Source organism: Protopterus annectens, chromosome 9.part0, assembly GCF_019279795.1.
Source record: "Protopterus annectens isolate FY-2018-M chromosome 9.part0, PAN1.0, whole genome shotgun sequence".
NCBI classification, from domain to species: domain Eukaryota; kingdom Metazoa; phylum Chordata; order Ceratodontiformes; family Protopteridae; genus Protopterus; species Protopterus annectens.
This window is the reverse complement of record NC_056743.1, coordinates 469,269,022-469,288,954: the sequence shown is the minus strand read 5'-3', so window position 1 is coordinate 469,288,954 and position 19,933 is coordinate 469,269,022. Positions and strand designations below refer to the sequence as shown.

The window sequence follows — 19,933 nt, the reverse complement described above, 5'->3', positions numbered from 1 at the left end:
TTGCCCCCCCCCCCCTGCAAAAACATTGTTTCTGTTGTTTGAAGGTGTTTCATATGCTCATAGATTAGTACTAATCTAACTGCCCTTGTGAGCCATTTTAAGCCTAGCCAATTATCCCTTGTGAGACTAACCCTGCACCTTGTGTTTGTAAGGCAAACACCTTAACCATTAAGCCATCCTCCCAACCCCAAAGTGTTAAAAGCTTTGTACCCTTTCCAAAAAGAGGATGGTTTCATTCCAGTGACTTCATGGTTATTGGAGCAGCACGTATCCGCTGCATCACTCTACTGTGTTTTTTTTTATTTGGTAGACGCACTGAATTGTCCATCATATGGTCTCAACTATATCGGATTTGACAGTGATGCCATTTGATACTTTGAAATAGATCCAAATATCACTAGATAAACTACTAAACACATTAAACAAAGGGGTGTGACTGGAGCTCACTGAAGGTGGACACATTGTTGTGCAGCTAAAACAGTGTAATTAATTGCTTTTTTCTTGTTCTACTACTTCTTTTGGCTGCTCCTGTTAGGGGTTGCCACAGTGGATCATCTGTTTCCATTTCTTCATGTCCTCTGCATCTTGCTCTGTCACACCAACCACCTGCATGTTCTCTCTCACCACATCCATAAACCTTATCTTAGGCCTTCCTCTTACCTGACAGCTTCATCCTTAACATCTTTTTCCCAACATACTCTGCATCCCACCTCACCACATGTCCAAACCAATGTAATCTTGCCTCTCTGCCTTTGTCTCCAAACCTTCCAACCTGGGATGACCCTCTAATATACATATTCTTAATCCTGTCCACCCTTGTCACACCCAGTGCAAATCTTAACATCTTTAACTCTGCCACAGCCAGCTCTGACACCTGCCTTTTTGTCAGTGCCACTGTCTCCAACCCATATAACATAGCTAGTCTCATTACCCTTTTGTAGAGCTTCCCTTTCACTCTTACTGGTACTCATCTGTCACAAATCACTCCTGACACTCTTCTCCACCCACTCCATCCTGCCTGTACTATCTTCTTCACCTCTCTTCCACACTCACCATTACTCAGAACTGTTGATCCCAAGTATTTAAACTCATCCACCTTCGCCACCTCTACTCCCTGTATTCTCACCATTCCTCTATCCTCCCTCTCATTCACACACATATATTCTGTTTTAGTCCTGCTGACCTTCATTCCTTTTCTCTCTAGAGCATATCTCTACCTCTCCAGGGTCTCCTCCACCTGTTCCCTACTCTCACTACAGATCACAATGTTGTCTGCAAACATCATAATCCATGGGGACTCCTGTCTGATCTCTTCTGTCAACCTGTCCATCACCATTGCAAATAAAAAAGGGCTAAGAGCTGATCCTTGATGTAATCCCTCCTCCACCTTAAACGCATCCGCCACTCCCACCGCAGACCTCACCGCTGTCATACTACCCTCATACATATTCTGTACCACATATTTCTCTGACACTCCCGACTTCCTCATACAATACCACAACTCCTCTCTAGGCACCCTGTCATATGCTTTCTCCAAGTCCACAAGGATACAATGCAACTCCTTCTGTGACCCTCTCTTTACTTCTCCATTAACACTCTCAGAGCAAACATCGCATCTGTAGTGCTCTTTCCTGGCATGAAACCATACTGCTGATCACTAACCATCATTTCCCTTCTTAACCTAGCTTCCACTACTCTTTCCCATAACTTCATGCTGTAACTGATCAGTTTAATCCATCTGTAGTTATTATTGCTCTGTGCATCACCCTTATTCTTAAAAATCGGTACCTAAACATTTTTTCTCCATTCCTCAGTCATCCTCTCACTTTCCAAGATTTCATTAAACAATCTAGTTAAAAACTCCACTGCCATTTCACCTAAACACCTCCATGCTTCCCCAGGTATGTCATTTGGACCAACAGCCTTTTCCATTCTTCATCCTCTTCATAGCTATCCTTACTTCCTCCTTGCTAATCCACTGCACTTCATGATTCACTATCTGTACATCAACCAACCTTCTATCCCTTTCATTCTGTTCATTCATCAGCCCCTCAAAATACTCTTTCCATCTGCTCAACACACACTCCTTGCTTGTGAGTATGTTTCCTTCATAATCCTTTATCACCCTTACCTGCTGCACATCTTTACTAGCTCGGTCCCTCTTTCTAGCCAATTGGTACCGGTCCTTTTCTCCCTCCTTAGTGTCCAACCTTTCATGCAACTGTTCATATGCCTTATCCTTAACCTTCACCACCTCTATCTCTGCCATGCACCTCATCTCTTTATACTCCTGTCTACTTTCTTCATGTCTCTGACAATCCCACTTCTTCTTTGCCAACCTCTTTCTCTGTAAACTCTACTGTACTTCCTCATTCCATCACCAGGTCTCCTTGTCCTCCTTCCTCTTTCTAAATGTCACACCAAGCACCTTTCTAGACATCTCCCTTACTAGCTCTGCTGTAGTTAGCCAGCTATTCGGTACCTCTTCACTGCCACCCAGTACCTGTCTTAAATCTTCCCTGAACTCCACCTCACATTTACCCTTTTTCAATTTCCACCATTTGATCCTTGGTGCTGCCCTTACCCTCCTCCTCCTCTTGATCACCAATGTCATACTACAAACCACCATCCTATGCTGCCTAACTACACTTTCACTTGCCACCACTTTACAGTCTCCAATCTCCTTCAGACTGGCCCTTCTACATAAGATATAATCCACCTGTGTGCATCTTCCTCCACTCTTGTATGTCATCTTATGCACCTCCCTCTTGTTAAAATATGTATTCATCACAGCCATGTCCATCCTTTTCGCAAAATCCACTATCATCTGACCTTCTGCATTCCTTTGCTTAACACCATACCTACCCATCACTTCCTCATCCCCTCTGTTCCCTTCACCAACTTGCCCATTGAAATCTGCTCCAATCACCACTCTCTCCCCCTTGGGTACAGTCATCACCACTTCATCCAACACACTCCAAAATTTTTCTTTCTCATCCATCACACACCCAACTTGTGGAACATATACACTAACAATATTCATCATTACACCATCACTCTCCAGCTTCATAAACATCACTCTGTCTGACACTCTTTTCATCTCCAAAACACTCTTAGCATACTGCTCCTTTAGGATAACCCCTACGCCATTTCTACTGCCATCCACACCATGATAAAACAATTTGGATCTTCTTAATTATCATAATTTATTTCTGTGGGATAGACAGGACATTCATAATAATTCTAGGGCTCGATAGTATATTTATTTTATTTATCTGTATTGACTAGGTTTATTGACTGGGTTAGTCCACCTAAGAAATTGGTGTATTTTCTGGGGAGACCTGAAGTGGCATTCATACTGACTGACAAGGGGATATTTGGCCAGATCACCAAGGAGCTACTAGTCATTTTTGATCAGTTTCATAGGATCTTTTTCATCATTCTGAGATACCACCAACTCGGGCAGATGGGGCCTCAGTGCGATGCTTTATTTGAATTATGGCACACTCAGTAGTGCAGCACCCCCTTATGCTTCACTAAGTTGTCCCTTTGGAGTGTGGGAATAGAACCCACAACCTCCTGATCTTTCAGCAGCAAACATATGTGTGCTGTCTACTAATCAACAAACTGTTCTTTGACTGTTCTGTAGAGTATGGCAGCATGATGGAGAGTTCCAGTGTGACTGGCCTGGAAGGCTACTCCACAAGCCAGAGACTGATGACCGATATGGCTATGGTTACCACAATTCTCAGTGATAGTGCAGAATGGAAAGATACTCAGTAAGAGTATCAATCTAATGCAGATGCTTGGTTTAAAAAAAAAAACAACTTCATTTTAATCTATCCTCGAATTGTATTCTACTAAAATTGAGGAATCTCGTGCGTCATATGTGGCCCATCACTTGCTTTAATTGCACTTCCTGAAAATATTTTAGACATTAAGAACTGACAACGTCAGAGTGCTTTGAAATTAATTGGGTTAAAGAAGTAATATGAAGGCAGGAAAACAATCATTCTTCTAAAATAAAAAAAAAATAAAACCTTTCTAAGACACTTAATTTGCCAGGAGTCCATAAGTTTAATATTAAGAGAACACATGTAGGGACACTGCCATTATCAACAACATGTAAACAAGGGCATTTTTATCGAATAAGACATCTTGTCACAACCCAGTGCAGAACATTGCTAGCGCTAATCTTTCTGTTCTCAGAACTACTTTAAAGTAATACAATTTTTATCAACTTACATAAGCAAGCAGTTGATAAACTCTCTTGGGCCTACAGTTGATTGCCAGATTTGATGGTAGTAATCCTTACTAACTAATAATTATTAACAATTTGAAAATTTGATCTTCTAATCAGATAATGCCTTCTTATCAGCTCATCTTTACTTTTAAGAATCTTTACACCAATTCATGTTGCCATCTAAGGGTTATCCTATTATTTTGTAACAGTCTTAGAGAAATCAGAATTACTCTACAGTAATGACTAATGAAGCTCTCAGATGATAATACATACATGTATTGTAGTAGCCTGTTGTGAAATGACTGAACTTGTCAAAAAATGGTGAGCAAGCATTTCAGTTTCTATATACTTCACCTTAACATTAAAGCTGATGAATTTACTATAGTGCATATGTTATCAAAATATGATTTGAATTCCTGACTAATTTAGGATGTGTATACATTTTTCCCCATATAGAACGCCACTATTTCATTAAATTACAGAATTGTTAAAATGCCTTGGTCCTTTAGAATAACTGAAATTTAAAATTGTTTACAGCCCGCTGTAGGATAACTGCAAGTATAAAAAAAGTGCTCTGTTTGTCATGTATATAACTTGGTGTATGCAAACAATAGTACAGGGCATTATTCTGTACAACATGAAGAGGAGGGGATCTGTAGGGAAAGAGTGATTCAGAAACATCTGCAAGGTAACCACTCTCCATCACTGTATGATAATGGATGTAGAATGACAGGCAAATAAATATTAACACAATTATAAGATCAATCTCATATGCAAATGATGAAACTAACCATGGTAGTGAGATTCATAAAGTGTAAAATTAGCATGGTAAACCATGGTAATCGGCTATTTGGAACACCAGAAGTTTATACCATACATAGCTGATGCAGTGCAATGGACTGGCTGGTCAAATTATGTATCAGAGAGTACCACACCAAATGCAGGTCAGAGTAGTCAATTGCATGGGTGGTATGACGATGGCATACTAAGATGCAAGGAGTAGCATCTGCAGTAGGTAGCATAGCCCATTTCTATGAGGTTCTATGGGCCATAGACTGCACACACATTGTTATTAAGATGCCCATCTACACCACCTGCTATCTGATGCATCAAACATAAGGGCTTCTAATTCATCAACTGTCAAATGGTATGGAAAGCACACGGTATTGTATAGAGTGTGCCTTTACGTTATGTAGCTAGTTCCTATGACATCCATCCTCCATCTGGCACATGTATAACCTGTGTCAGAATTTTGTGGTGACCTTTCACAGGGTCATGTAGTTGGTAGGTGCACCATACTGCACAATATGGTGCTATGAAAGTACATGGTATATGAGGACTCTGTAGCACTGACACATGTCACTGTAGCAGCAGTGCAAGAAGATCTAGGTGAGGATTCTTTGGAATTGTATTTGGTGTCAGGGTGAGGTAACTATCTCTGCATTATGCTGTGGCACTGGCAAAGAGAAAAGACAATTACAGAATATTTAGTTTTATTTATTTGTTTTTCATTTGTTGACTGGGAGAATCCGACTGGATAAATGTCCTTTTTCAGCAGAGGCCCAGGGAGAAAAGCTCCACAGTTTGTAAATATACAAAGGCAAGTAAACACATACAGAGTTGTTTCACAAATACAGATAGCAAGTACAAAACATAACATTTTAGAAGTACATAGAGAAAAAAATATTTTAGCGGAAAATTGCAGTAGCAGGCACATTAGTTGTATGCCCAGTAATTTCTACTTGAATTAATGAGAGTATGTATAATTCGCCCATAAATATGTGTGAATCTACAATATTGTGTTTGTGTATGATGGTGTAAGAAAGAAATGTGGAGTACAGTGAGTAATAGAGAGTTTTCTAGAGTATAGTAGGACTGCTAGATGAGGTTTGTGAATACTAGTACATGCAGTAAATTAGTATGTGGAGGCTGATGGAGAAAGTCCTGAGGGAGAAGCAGGTATAGAGGGTCAATCTGGGGGAAGGCATGGACATTGTCTATTAATAAATAGGTCTTCCTTTAGTAGTTGTTTAAACTTAATGATATAGTTTGCTGAGGTAATATCAGGGGGCAGTGAGTTCCGATTTTACCTATGTAGTTAGGAAATAGGGAGTCTCCTGCGGAGTTGTTGGTTCTGGTGATCTTGATTAAGGTTTTGTCACTAGAGCATAGTTGTCTTGGGTTTTCGTGTATTTTAAGTAAATTAGATAGTGTTGGTATTTTGTCTGGATATAGTAGGAGTTTTCTTTTAGTGAAAACTAGTTGGTGGAAGGTAATGAGATTTTGAAGTTCAAGCCACTTTAATTGGTATAGTAAGTGTCAATAATGGGAATGGTAGTGAGCATTTGTGGCAAATCTGGCAGTTTGATTGTAACCTGTGTCTAGTTTTCTAATTTCTGTTTTTGGATAGGTTGGTGAAGACAGGGGCAGCATACAGAAGTGTGGATAGGAGCAGAGTTTGAGCCATGGTAATTTTAGTCTGTTGATTTAGGTATGTTTTATTTTTGTACAGACTGCCTAGTTTTCTGTGTATGTTTTTGATGGTTTGATTTATGTGCAGGTCAAACTTCAGTTTGTTAGAAATTGTGACACCTGGTAGTTTTGTGTGGGAGTCTGAGGAGATAATGGTTACATCACTAGACATAATACTGAAAGAATCAGTGTCTAAGTTGGATTTATTTGGTTTGAAAATTAGTAATTTGGTCTTTTTGGGGTTCAGTAACAGGTTTTTTTCTGAGAAACCAAGCTTCAGTGGTTTTGAAGGCTTGTTGGGTAGTGGAAAGGAGTGTGAGATGGTTGGTGGCTGAGCAGACTAGTGTTGAGTCGTCAGCATATTGTATGACAGTTGCATCCTGGGTATCCTGTTGAGATCGTTAATGAATATGGAAAATAATCGAGGGCCTAAACTTGATCCTTGTGGGACTCCAGTTGTAATAGGGAGCAGTGTGGATAGTCTGTTATCCCACCTGACTGCTTGTTGTCGACCTATTAGGTCATTTTGAAACCAGGCTAGTGAGTCAGTGGCTAGTCCAAGGTCAGAGAGGGACTCAAGAAGTTTGGGATGTTTGACCATGTTAAAGGCCTTTGAATAGGTCTAAAAAATTCCTTGGAATGTAATCAGTCCTAAAGGAACAGATATGATAACACCATTTGAGGTTACAAGTGAGAATGGGGACACCTCAGACTTGACATTAGACACATTATACCCCCCCGGAGATTTAAATTGTTTAGAAAATATGGAAACTGAATCATATATTGTCAATGTTGATGGTTTTACCTTATATAACTACACAGGAATACATTTTGGTACTGAATATGTTTCCTTATTCAAGAGAGGTTTTACATTTGTCCAAAATTTTAAACATGACATAGGTAGAATTCTTATTAATTTTAAGGTTTACACAAGGTTGCTTAATTTGAAGATGTTCTTTTCAAACCAAGCCAAAAGAATTGAACCAGATACACAAAGTTTTACCTTAAAAAGAAGCGGTACTTTTATTCCACCCCAGAACCCCATGATACAGATTTTTGAGATGTTATGTGAGACACAACTACGGAGAGAGTTGAAAAAACATGTAGTAATGGATGACAATCTCACTCAAGCTGAAAGATTTTGTTTAAAAGAATTGAGCACAAAGAAAAAATATAGAGTGATGAAACCAGATAAAGGTGGTGGAGTTGTCATTATGACTGAGGCAGATTATATAAACAGAATGACAGATTTACTGAATGATGATGACACCTATGGGAAAGTATCCAAATACGAGATGAATCGAGCCTACACTAAGATAGACTGGATATTATTAGATTATATGTTGGAAGGAATCATTGATAAGGATGAATATGATTACCTTACAGTAGAGCATCCAATAACACCCTCTGTTTTTGGTATTCCAAAAACACACAAGGATACCAACAACCCCCCTTTTAGACCGATAGTTTCAGCAAAGGGGTCCAAATTAGAAGCGGTAGCCAAGTATATTGATTTTAATTGTAAAGGTATTCTAAACACATTTTCACATATTATCAAGGACTCGTGGCACTGTATTGATATGGTGAGGCTTTACAACAATGAACACTACAAGGATAATATTATTATGGTTACCATAGATGTTATAAATTTGTTTTCTGTGATCCCACATGATCTGGGACTGGAAATGTTTGAAGCCACACTAGAGAAGTACAGTGGTTTACATATAATAAAACAACAATTATTAGTAGAACTTATGGAAATGGTTTTATTAAACAATTATATGTACATGGAAGGGGAATACTACAAACAGTTGACAGGTGTAGCAATGGGTGCAAGATGTGCACCCATATATGCCAATTTAGTTCTGGCTCAATGGGAAACTAACCACGTTTTTACATCTAACTATTGGTGTAACATCACATTCTATGCCAGATACCTGGATGACATCATCATGTTTTGGAAGGGATCCTTAGAAGAGCTCGATGAATTTATTATATTTTTAGACACAACATCACCGTTCTTAAGATTTACAAGTCATATACAGGGCAAAACATGTGAGTTTTTAGATGTTCTATTTTATGATAAGAATGGTATATTAGAATCCAACATTTTTAGGAAAAAAACCTATTCAAACTCCTTCCTACACTATAGTAGTTGTCATCCACACTTTCAAAAGAAAAACCTTGTGAAAGGACAAATGGTGAGACTATCTCGAATAGTGAGTGAAGATGATAGATTTGAACTTGAACTTGAGTTCCTTACAAAAATGTTTTTGGATAGGGGATACCCTGATTTTTTATTACAACAGTTAAAAGAAGAAGTTAAAAAGAAAAGGTACACCACACTTAGACCCATTATTAAGTACGGTCTATACAACAGTCAGGATGACAATTTAGGCATTAATAGAAGGGATGCCTTTGTATTACCCTACAATGAACAATCACAAGGTATTGTCAAAATATTGAAAGACTGTTGGATTAGTGTTTTTAACAACAAGGAAGAGTTTTACCTTACGATAGGATCTGTTCCTAGGATTAGTTTTAGCCGAGGCATGAATTTAAAACAATACATGGAACACAATAGTAGTGACAACACATTTAATTTGTCTAAAATGAACAAATGTGCATTTTGCAAATGTTGCAAGTTTATAAATGATGGACCATATGTTATGGTGCAAGGTTATGGAAGATCCATTAGATGTGCTGGACACTGTAACTGCAACACAAAAATGGTGATTTATTTAACTTCATGTACATCATGCCCAGCATTCTATGTGGGCAAAACTATAAGGAAATTAAAGGAGCGTGTAATGGAACACAATAGGGATATAAAAAACAAAAGAATTGTGAATTCCTTATATGTTCATAGTACTAAATGTCACAACTTCAAGAGATTCATATTCTTTGTTATAGATAGAATTTCTACAGAAACTTACAAAGGTGGTGATTTTAATGTTTTACTAGAAGCCAAAGAATGTATTTGGCAGTTGAGACTAAATGCAGGTACATTTCCAGGCATTAATGATCACATTTCCATATCTAGTATTTTAAAATTAAAATCTCAAGTTATTTGATACAACACCAAGTTGTTTAACACATCACAACACAGTATATGGGTTTTATAAACATAGACATTTTTATACCTATTTTTAGTTTTTATACAATTAATATTTATTATAATGGCTCATATTTATATTTGTGATTAATTATTTATATTACTTATACGCATACATTATCATTATTAATTCTGTAAGATATATGAATTAGGCTAACTGAGGACAGGTTTGTTGTAATTGCCATTACGTTTATGCTATTTATTTTACACTATTATAAACACATATTTGTGTAGTAATACTTTTTTATTTATACACATATATTTTTATTTATACACATATATTTTTAACATTTTATTTTTACAGTACTATATGAAAGGTGAAACCTCTTTGTCTGTTTCCTTCTCTGGTTGTATATATGTATATGTATAAATATGTTTTATTGAATTTTAATATTATTATTATTACTATTACAATTTTTACAGGTTGAGTGAATACCTTAGGTGTAGTGAGGGAATACATGTTACGAGAATCAGATATATATGTTTACATTAGTTGATAAATTGTTTTATATATAAACACTGTGATATATACTTAAATTAGGTATATATGTTTTTAAATTCCTGATGGTTAGTTAATTGTACAACCTATCAAAGACGACTTTGGTTACTGTTTTTTTATTTAAATGCAGTATGTTCCAATTAGTATTTGTACTCTGAAGATGCCCTTATGTTATGTAGGGTGAAAGCGCTAAGTACTACTATTACACGTGTATTAATTTATTTTATTTTTGTTTGTGGTGAATTAAATCTTTTCCGAGTGACATCCGTGAGCTTTATTTTGTTTTAAAAGGTCTAAAAATATGGCTAATGTTAGTTTTCCTAGATTCCAGTTCTGGTTGATTAGGTTGGTGAAGGAGAGGATGGCAGTTGTACTGTGGGCTAGTCTAAATCTGTGTTGGGTAGGAGTGAGAAGTTTTTTAGTAGGTATTGCATAAGTTGCTGGTGAATACATTTTTCTAATATTTTGGCAAGTGGGGATAATATGGCAATAGGGTGATAGTTGGTATGGTCTGCACAGGTCACACCTTTGTGTAGTGGGGTGACATATGCTATTTTCCAGATTGTTGGAATTTTGCTTTCTGTTATTGATCTGCTCAGGAGAATTGATATTATCTCATTAGCAGCTATTTGAAGGTATTCAGCTAGAATGTTGTCGGTAGCTAGGCTAGTTGGTTTGAGTTTGAGTTTACGTAATGGTCTTTTTACAAAATCTGTGGAAAAAGATTTGAATTGGAAGGTGGTATTGATATTGGTAGCAGGCTTGGAGTTGCTTGTAATAGAAGTTGTGGGTTGTTGATTAACTAATTTTGAAATGGTTTCTATGAAAAATCTTTTAAAGGCTTCTGGGATTTCACTGTTATCCTTTACAGTGGCTGGTGTTGGGGTACTCAGCCTGCCTGGGTGGAATAATGTATTTAGTCCTGCCCAGAATATTTGGGGGTTATTTTGGTGTCTATTTTGCAAATTGAGAAAATAGTTCATTTTGTCTAGTAGAATTTGTTTTTTTTGTTTCGTTCCTGTGTTTCTGGAATTCTTGTTTGGTTGCTTTGGTTTTATTTGCTCTCCACTGATGCCAGGCTCTATTTCTTTGGGCTATCATGGTTCTAGTAGTACTTGTGATCCAGGGGGCTATTTTAAATTTTTGTTTGCTTGTGCGAGGAGGGGCATGCGTGCTTAAGACATTTAGGAAGGTAATGTTAAATAGCTCAACCACTTCATCTAGTGGGAGGGTCTGTAGAAGGTTCCAATTTTGGTATTGTAGTTCATGTTTGAATTTTATTATGTCAAAGTTTCTTTTGTTTCTAATGGTGCCAAGTGATGGTTCGGAGTTGGTGTGGGATTTGAATTTTATTAGGAAGGTTGGTTGGTGGTCACTGAGGTTGTCTGGTAGGACACCTGCTTGGTAAAATGTATTGGGATTGTTTATTAGGGTCCAGTTGAGGAGGCTTTCTTTGTTTTTATTATTACCTAGCCTTATACTAGACTTAATAATTTGGGAGAAATTATACAGATTTATGAAGTTGGAGGGGTTGGAACTGGAGCATGTATGTCAGTCTATGTTAAAGTCACCTAGGATGATTGTTTCTTGGGGTAGGTATTGATTGGTCCAATGTAAAAGGGCTTCTATGGTGGGATGTTATTACCTGGTGTTATGTACCCTGTTATAATATTCATAGATATTTTTGTCGGCTAGTTCAAGTTTGGCTAGTAGTAGCTCTAAGGACATTAGGGGCAGTATAGGAGGATCAATAATGGTAACTTTTAGGTTGTTTTTATAAAGTAATACTACACCACTCCCTTTTCTGAATAGTCTGTTATTATGTATTGCATTATAGCCTGGGGGAACGAATTCCATATCGGGAAAAGTAGGTTTTAACCAAGTTTCGGTTAGGGATAGTAGATTTGGGGAATATGTGTTTATTAGAGTGTGCAGTAGATGTACTTTATTATTAATGCTACATATGTTTAAGTTCAGAAAAAGTAGGTTATTCTTTGGTCTGGAGCATAAGGTTGAGTTATTAGATGGGGGTGGGGAGGAGGGGGAGTGTATGTCAGGGTTTGGGCCTGGATCAGGGTGTATGTCACCTGCTAATCTTAGTTGGTGACTGATATGGTGAAGGAGTTTGGATAGGTTAGCAAGAATGTGTATGCACTTATGTGTGGAAAGTGATTTTGTGGTTGTTTTGATAAGTGTTGTGGGTAACAGAGGTATTGTGCTATGGTGGTAACTACTTGAGGGTATGTGTAGGCTATAGTGTTTAGTGTGGTGGGAGTAGGTGGATGTATGTTGTGATGGGATGGTAATGGTGTAGGAAGAGTTATGTGATGGGAGGTGAGATGATAGGTTATAGCTAGTAGTGCTAGAGTGATGACATTGATTGCACACATGTTGAGTGGCTGTAATGGTATGTGTGTAGGAATTAGTAGGAGGAATGTGGTAATTAGTGGGAGGTGTGTGCAGGTTGCAGTAAATGAGGATTGGTAGATGGTGTTATTTGAGTTGTTTTATGATTGGTTTTGGGGTTAGTGGGAGGAGTGTATAGGTATAAGTTTAGAGGTAGTGGGGGCGACTGGGAATTGGGGGCAGGGTAGGGGAGCGGAGAGAGCCCGAGCGTAGTGAGGGCGAACGGAGCATTGCTGACCCATGAGGCAAAATATATCACTACCAAAAACAATCTATTGGGTCAGACAGCATAGTTAACAAGGTCAGTTTTCCACACAACCCTTACTGTGGAACACAACTGTTTTCAGTTTGCACAAAATGCTATATCTGTTTAGCTCTGTACTGGGCAATGCATGGCTAGACGACCGCAATTCTTGGGTGGCTGGGTTTTAAAAACTTGCTTAAGGGAACTCACTTTAAATGAACAAAACTGTTTGTTTCCAATAACATCCCAAAGAACGTCATCATGCTGCATTCTGAAGTCTACCCGTGGATAATCAAAGTGTTATGAAATGAGACCATCCACCAGCAAAAACACTCCAATACCTAGCTGTCAAGATTCAGTTGCTGCTACACATGCCAACTTCAGTACGTCGCCATGATAGTTTATTGCATAAAACTGCTGTATGCTATACCATACATAGGTAATGCAGCACAAGGTATTGACTGGCCATATTGTACAACAGACATTACTATGCTAAACACAGGCCAAAGTTGTGAACAGAGCACGGCCATGAATTGCAGCAGTGGCATGGAGTACAGGGACATGAGACAACAATGTTGCCACAGATGGACGTTCATAGTGATGGACTGATAACCCTTCACATGACTAGGAAGTTAATGGGTAAAAAATCACATTGCTTGTATGAGTTGAAACACTACCAGGGTGTACCATGTTAACCACTCAGTATCAGGTCTGGAGGCATCCTGTACAAGAGACAGCATATCTCATTAGATGCATGTACAGGAACCCTGAAATATCATAGTAGAATACTAGGCTATCAACCCAAGGGGCATTATAAGCCTACTCATGCTTCCCAATAAAATTTGGTAAGTATTGGTTCACAGACCTTTTTTGGGGGTCTAGATACTTGGTCATGTGTGGCCAAACATTTGCAAGCACCCTCTCTCTAATTCAGACATGTGTACATCTCTGGTTCCCCAACTACTGATGCAAGTTTTTGCTGAATACACACAGGATGAACTCTACTTCACATGGATGAGAAGCCTGTTTCAGAGAAGGGAGATGTAGAAGTAGCTGTGCCCAATAACTGTTTTGAATAAAAAGTAACAGCTTCTCATAGGCCTGTGGAAAAGACTCTAAGTTATATAAAAGCATTTAAGAAAATGTTATTGTAAAACTTCAGGTTCTTCATCATGATGGGAGGGCCAAGTATGAACAGAGTTGTGAGTTTTGGTATAGAATGGTGAACATTGTATATAGTAGAGTAAAGCCAGAGAGGCAAGATTACGTTGGTTTGGACATGCGCTGAGGAGTGATGCAGAGTATATTGGGAAAAAGATGCTAAGGATGAAGCTGCCAGGTAACAGGAAAAGAGGAAGGCCTAAGATAAGGTTTATGGATGTGGTGAGAGAGGATATGCAGGTGGTTGGTGTGACAGAGCAAGATGCAGAGGACAGGAGGAAATGGAAACAGTTGATCTGCTGTGGCGACCCCTAACGGGAGCAGCCGAAAGAAGAAGTAATTGTGCTGGAAGTCATGAATCTAAAAAGGAGAAATGTTTAGCTTTTGGTCAACAATACCACAAATGCAATAAATAGAATAATTTCAAAAGATTTTGTAAATCAAAAGGCCCACATTCTTTTATTAAAAGGGAATATTTTAAGAAATGAGTTGATCAGTTAGGCAGTGGCAATTCTGCTCTTTATGTTGACGGTGTGTCAGTGCTTCATGAAACGGTCAGTGCAGTGGATTTGAGGGCAAATAATGAAATATTTTGTACTGTTCGGATAAATGGCAAACCCATAGAGCTCAAAGTTGATGCAGGCTCCAAGTACAATGTTATGTCAGCAGAAACATTTGCCAGAGTATGTATAGGTGAAAGGTTTAATTTGCGAAGGTGTACAAAGCTTGTTGCTTATGGAGGTGAAGAAATTCAAACCAAAGGCCCAGTAGTGCTTTTTATGTTACTCTGCTGGAAGAACCTATGACTTGTTATTTTATGTGGTCAAGAGGCATGTCCAGTCATCATTAGGGCTCAGAGGCAGTTTTAAAATAAAACTGCTTTCATTTAACAAGAAAGTAAATCATGTTAGCTTAAAAGACCACTACTTTAATTTTGCCCATTACATTTTTTCTACCTATGCTGATCTTTTTGAAAACAAACTAGATAAACTTCCATTTGGGTACTCCATGATGTTAGACCCAGAGGTCAGTCTAGTTATCAGGCCAGCACGTAAAGTTCCAGTAGCCATGAAGGACAGAGTCAAAGGTGAGTTAGATAAAATGGTGCAACAAGGTGTGATTTGTCCAGCTGAAAGTCCAACTGAGTGGGCATCTTCCATGGTGGTATCTCATAAGAAAATCTCAGATAACAACAGAATATGTATTGACCCATGCAATTTGAACGAAGCATTAAAAAGACCTCATCATCCAATGTACACAGTCAAAGAAGTGACGACCTTGAAGCCAAATGCCACTATTTATTTCTGTTTTAGCTGCAAAGAGTTCAGTTTGGCAAATTCAACCTGACATGAATCACCATTGCTCACTACGTTCAGTACTCCATTTGGCAGGTACAGATTTTTGAGAATGCCATTTGGGATACATTCTACAAGTGAAGTCTTTCAAAGTGCAATGGAGCAAATTTTTTCTGAGTATCCTTATCCTGTTATAGTAGACGACATATTGGTAGGAGGTAGTGATAAAGCTAAACATGACAGAAGCCTCAGAAAAGCTCTAGAAAGGGCACCTCAAGTGAATCTTTAGCTTAATGCACAGAAATGCAAGTTGATCATTTATTTACAAATACAGGCTTATGACCAGACCCTTCAAAACAAACAGCCATTCTCGAGATACCAGCACCAGACAATGATCAAGCCCTGCAACATTTTCTTGGCATGGTCAACTACCTAGGCACGTTTATTCCAGACCTGAGCCAACATTCAGCCCCACTCAGAGAGTTGAAACATAAAGATGTATCCTGGTCTTAGTTATACCAACACCAAAGAGCATTTTATTTCCTGAAACAGAGAACTGCTAGTCCACCAATACTCAGATAATATGATGTTCCCAAGCCAGTAACACTTTCCTGTGATGCTTTGAAATTTGGTTTAGGTGCAGTCATTCTACAAGAAGATCAATCTGTTGTCTATGCATTGAGAACTCTTACCCAAATTGAGATGCAGTATGCCCAGATCAAGGAAGAGCTTTTGGCAATTGTGTTTGCATGTTCGAAGTTCCTTGATTATGTTTAATGGTAGACCTATCCAGATCAAAACAGACCACCAGCCTTTAGTCACTATCTTGAGGAAGCCTATGCATTCAACCCAAGCCTGACTGCAACATATGATGCTGAAATTGCAAAAGTACAATTTCAATTTTGTCTACAGGAAAGGCTGTCTTCTTTATCTTGCTGATACCTTATCCAGATCACCCAGAAACACCACAGAACAGCATGAGAATGAGAACCCTGATATTGAAGTCATGGAAGTGGGACATTTTTCTTCCACACGACTTGATGAACTGAGAGATTACACAGCCACAGATCCAGTTTTACAAAGGCTCAACCACTTTATCAGTCATGGATGGCCATCAAAGCAATCTAGTTTACCTCAAGAAGTGCAACCTTATTTTCCATACAGAGATGAGAGTTTGTCTGACAAAGGTATCATTATGAAATGTCCAAAAGTGATTGTTCCAAAGCTTTTGCAACTAGAGTACATTACTATCTTGGATCATGGTCACCCAGATACTGACTCTACCAAAAGAAGGGTGAGAAGACTAGTATTTGACCTACTATGTCACATGACATTGAGAGAGCACTTTTATCTTGTTCAGTGCGCAATAGTACAAAGCCACATCAATATAAGGAACCAGTTCAGCTTAACCAAATTCTGGAACTACCTTGGTTGGCAATAGCCGCAGACATTTTCGAGTGGAATGGTCAACATTATTTGGTGTTAGTAGACTCTTAGTCCAATTGGTTTGAGATTGACCTACTTCCCAACCTTCCATCCATTACTGTAATTACAAATATGAAAAGTAATTTTGCAGAGCATGGTAGTCTTCACAAAGTTATTTCTGTCAATGGCACACAGTTTACAAGCCAACAGTTGATTTGCTGAAGAATGGGACTTTACTCATGTCACAAGTAGCCCCGAGTACCTGAAATCAAATGATTTTGCAGAACATGCAGTTCAAAGTGCAAAACAGTTACTAAAGAAGTCAAAATGAGATAATAGCAGTATTTGCCTGAATCTCAAAAATATTTTTTATGATAAACATCTTGGTTCACCTGCTCAGACACTTCTGTCAAGAAAAACCAGAACCATATTACCCGTCCGTATTAAATTGTTGTTTCCATGTGTCAAGAACAACAGGTTAGTGAAAGCCAATCTGTTGAAGAAATGCCAAACCCAGAAGTCCTACTATGATAAGACCAGAAAACCGCTCACTCCATTACAAGAGGGTTATGATTGGATTGGTGTCATGAAGAATATTGGTCCAGAGACAAGATCTTACATTGTGGAATCAGAAGGAGCAGATTTTAGGCAGAATCAGAAGCATTTGAGACTAGTGTCCGAGCCTATACCACAACATATAGCCTATGAGAAAGGCTCTCTTTATCTATGAGTGAGATGTCCTGTGTTCCAATTCCAGAGGAAGTTCCAGAGGACACTCCCATTCCTATGATGAATCCAGAAGTTCCTGTTATCAGTTGTGCACCGCAGACTGTCCCCCTTGCTATGTTTGGTCCAGATTGTTATGTTACGAGAAATGATTGAATCTCTAAACCCTGTAGCAGATACTAAGCAACTTGGACATGAACTAGGATAGAACAGGAAAGTGTCTAAAGATATAAAATTACAGTTGGGAGACTAACATCTTAATTGTTGCAATACATTCAATTAGGGATAAGTATAAACTATACCATGATGGAATCCACAGGAAAACTTTATCCCAGATATATCTTATGTTATCCTCTGTTTATGTATGTGTATATATGGGGTCTATATTAAAACATTGAATGCTTAAAACAGCGAACGATGTTTCATCGACCCTTTTTCAGTGAAAGCTGAAAATGTCGATACCTCAGAACAGCGATTTCTTTCCTAGGGAAAGAAATCGCTGTTCCAACCAAAAACAAAAGAAAACAGTAAACACTTCCAAACACATACACACGTACCTTAACCCTAATTCTACCCCCCCCCCAAAAAAGTAAACAGCTGAAAACATATACACACGTAACTCAACCATACATCTAACTCAAAAAAAAAAAAAAAAAAGGTAAACATTTTAAAACATATGCACTTACCTTAACCCGCACCCTAACCCTAAGGTCAGTAACTGTTGCACATTTACGCAAACAGTTCCGAACAAATACACACTTACCTTAACCCTAATTCTACCACCCCAAAACAAAAGTAAACCGCTGAAAACACATACACATGTAACTCAACCATACATCTAACGCAAAAAAAAAAAAAACGTAAACACTTTCATACATATGCACTTACCTTAACCCACACCCTAACCTTAAGGTCAGTAACTGTTGCATATTCATGCTCGGGAGCTATATCGGACAAGGGAATCCCTGAGACCAAACTACAGTGCAGAACACGGCAAAACAATGAAGCAGTCAAGCGACTTCTTTCCCAGGGTAAGAATTCGCTGAACAGCAGCTTCGCTGTTTTGCCTGTTCACTCTTTAGGTGTCGACGAAAACACATTCGACAAAATGCGTTTTTGTTGTTCTAATAGGAACCCTATATATAAATTCATAGGTTCATAGATTAGTACTAAGCTAACTGCCCTTGCGAGCCATTTTAAGCCTAGACAATTATCCCTTGTGAGACTCAAACCCTGCACCTTGTGTTTGTAAGGCAAATACCTTAACCATTAGGCCACACTCCCAAAAAATGTACTTATATAAAAACACACACACACACACACACACACACACACACACACACACACACACACACACACACACACACACACACACACACACACACACACACACACACACTTGTCCATTTCATGGAATCAAAGGCTTGCTCAAAATCTGATGTGAGAAAATGTGGTCACCAGAGGTTTTCAGGCCATGAAAATCCAATACTATTGTAAGTATAGGGTCTGCACTGCTCCTTCCGTTAATAACTCCAGCTTGTATGTTCGGTGTGATGTTTGGCAGTACAGACTCTAGTCATTGGGAAAGGACCTTGGTATATAATTTAATATCTGCATTCAAATGAGCTATAGGCATGTAATTCTATGGCAGTATATTGTCCATGTCAGGCTTGGGTATGGGAGATATAGTATAGGAGGAGGAGGAGGAATGACTGATGGATTGGGAGGCCTGAAAGGAACAGAATAAGCTGCTAGGATATGGAGGTAAATTGTGACAAATAGAACTGTGAAGCTTCTTAGTCAGTCTATCCTCACCAGGCATTTTATCCTTCCTGAAGAATACACGAGTGTGTCTACTTTCTTTTTTAGATAAAGGATTTCCTAGTAAAGCTTGATGCTATGTTGATACCTGGGGGAAGTTGACCTTTTCACAAAATGAGTACTTTTTCAACAAATCAAATGGGTACCTACTGTTTTTATAAAGACTCTCAAAAATATCAAAGTATTTTATTAATCTCTTCAACTGAGGAGATGTTCTGACTTCAGGTATAATTCTTTGTGGCCTTCTGAGTTTAAGCTTATGGGCCAGCAATTTATCAAGTTTACTTGCCTCATGCTCATCTTGCAGCCTTTTCTAGATATGCATAGGATTTTTTTTCTGAAGAAGATATTGAGACATTTAATGATTGATGACAAGGGTGCCACCATGATCTGGGAATGTCTTGGAGCCATAGTGTCTATGGCAAGGACACAAGGGCATACCTCTCCTCTACTCTGCTGTGGGTGCATAAACCTTGGATACATTGCAGCCCACTGATATTGTCTGTTGTGGTGACATCAGCATAGC

At 38.5% G+C, this 19,933-nt stretch overlaps 1 protein-coding gene across 1 annotated transcript in view; it reads right to left on the bottom strand.

Annotated features, from left to right (window-relative positions):
• The window catches only part of MAK16 (MAK16 homolog), a 1,440,501-nt gene extending 1,427,250 nt beyond the window's left edge, over nucleotides 1–13,251 (bottom strand). Inside the window, exon 1 of the mRNA XM_044083006.1 lies at nucleotides 13,185–13,251. Within this exon, the coding sequence (XP_043938941.1) occupies nucleotides 13,185–13,249 (65 nt within the window). The 5' untranslated portion in view covers nucleotides 13,250–13,251. The remainder of the gene's footprint in view (nucleotides 1–13,184) is intronic.
• Nucleotides 13,252–19,933: the final 6,682 nt, after the last annotated feature.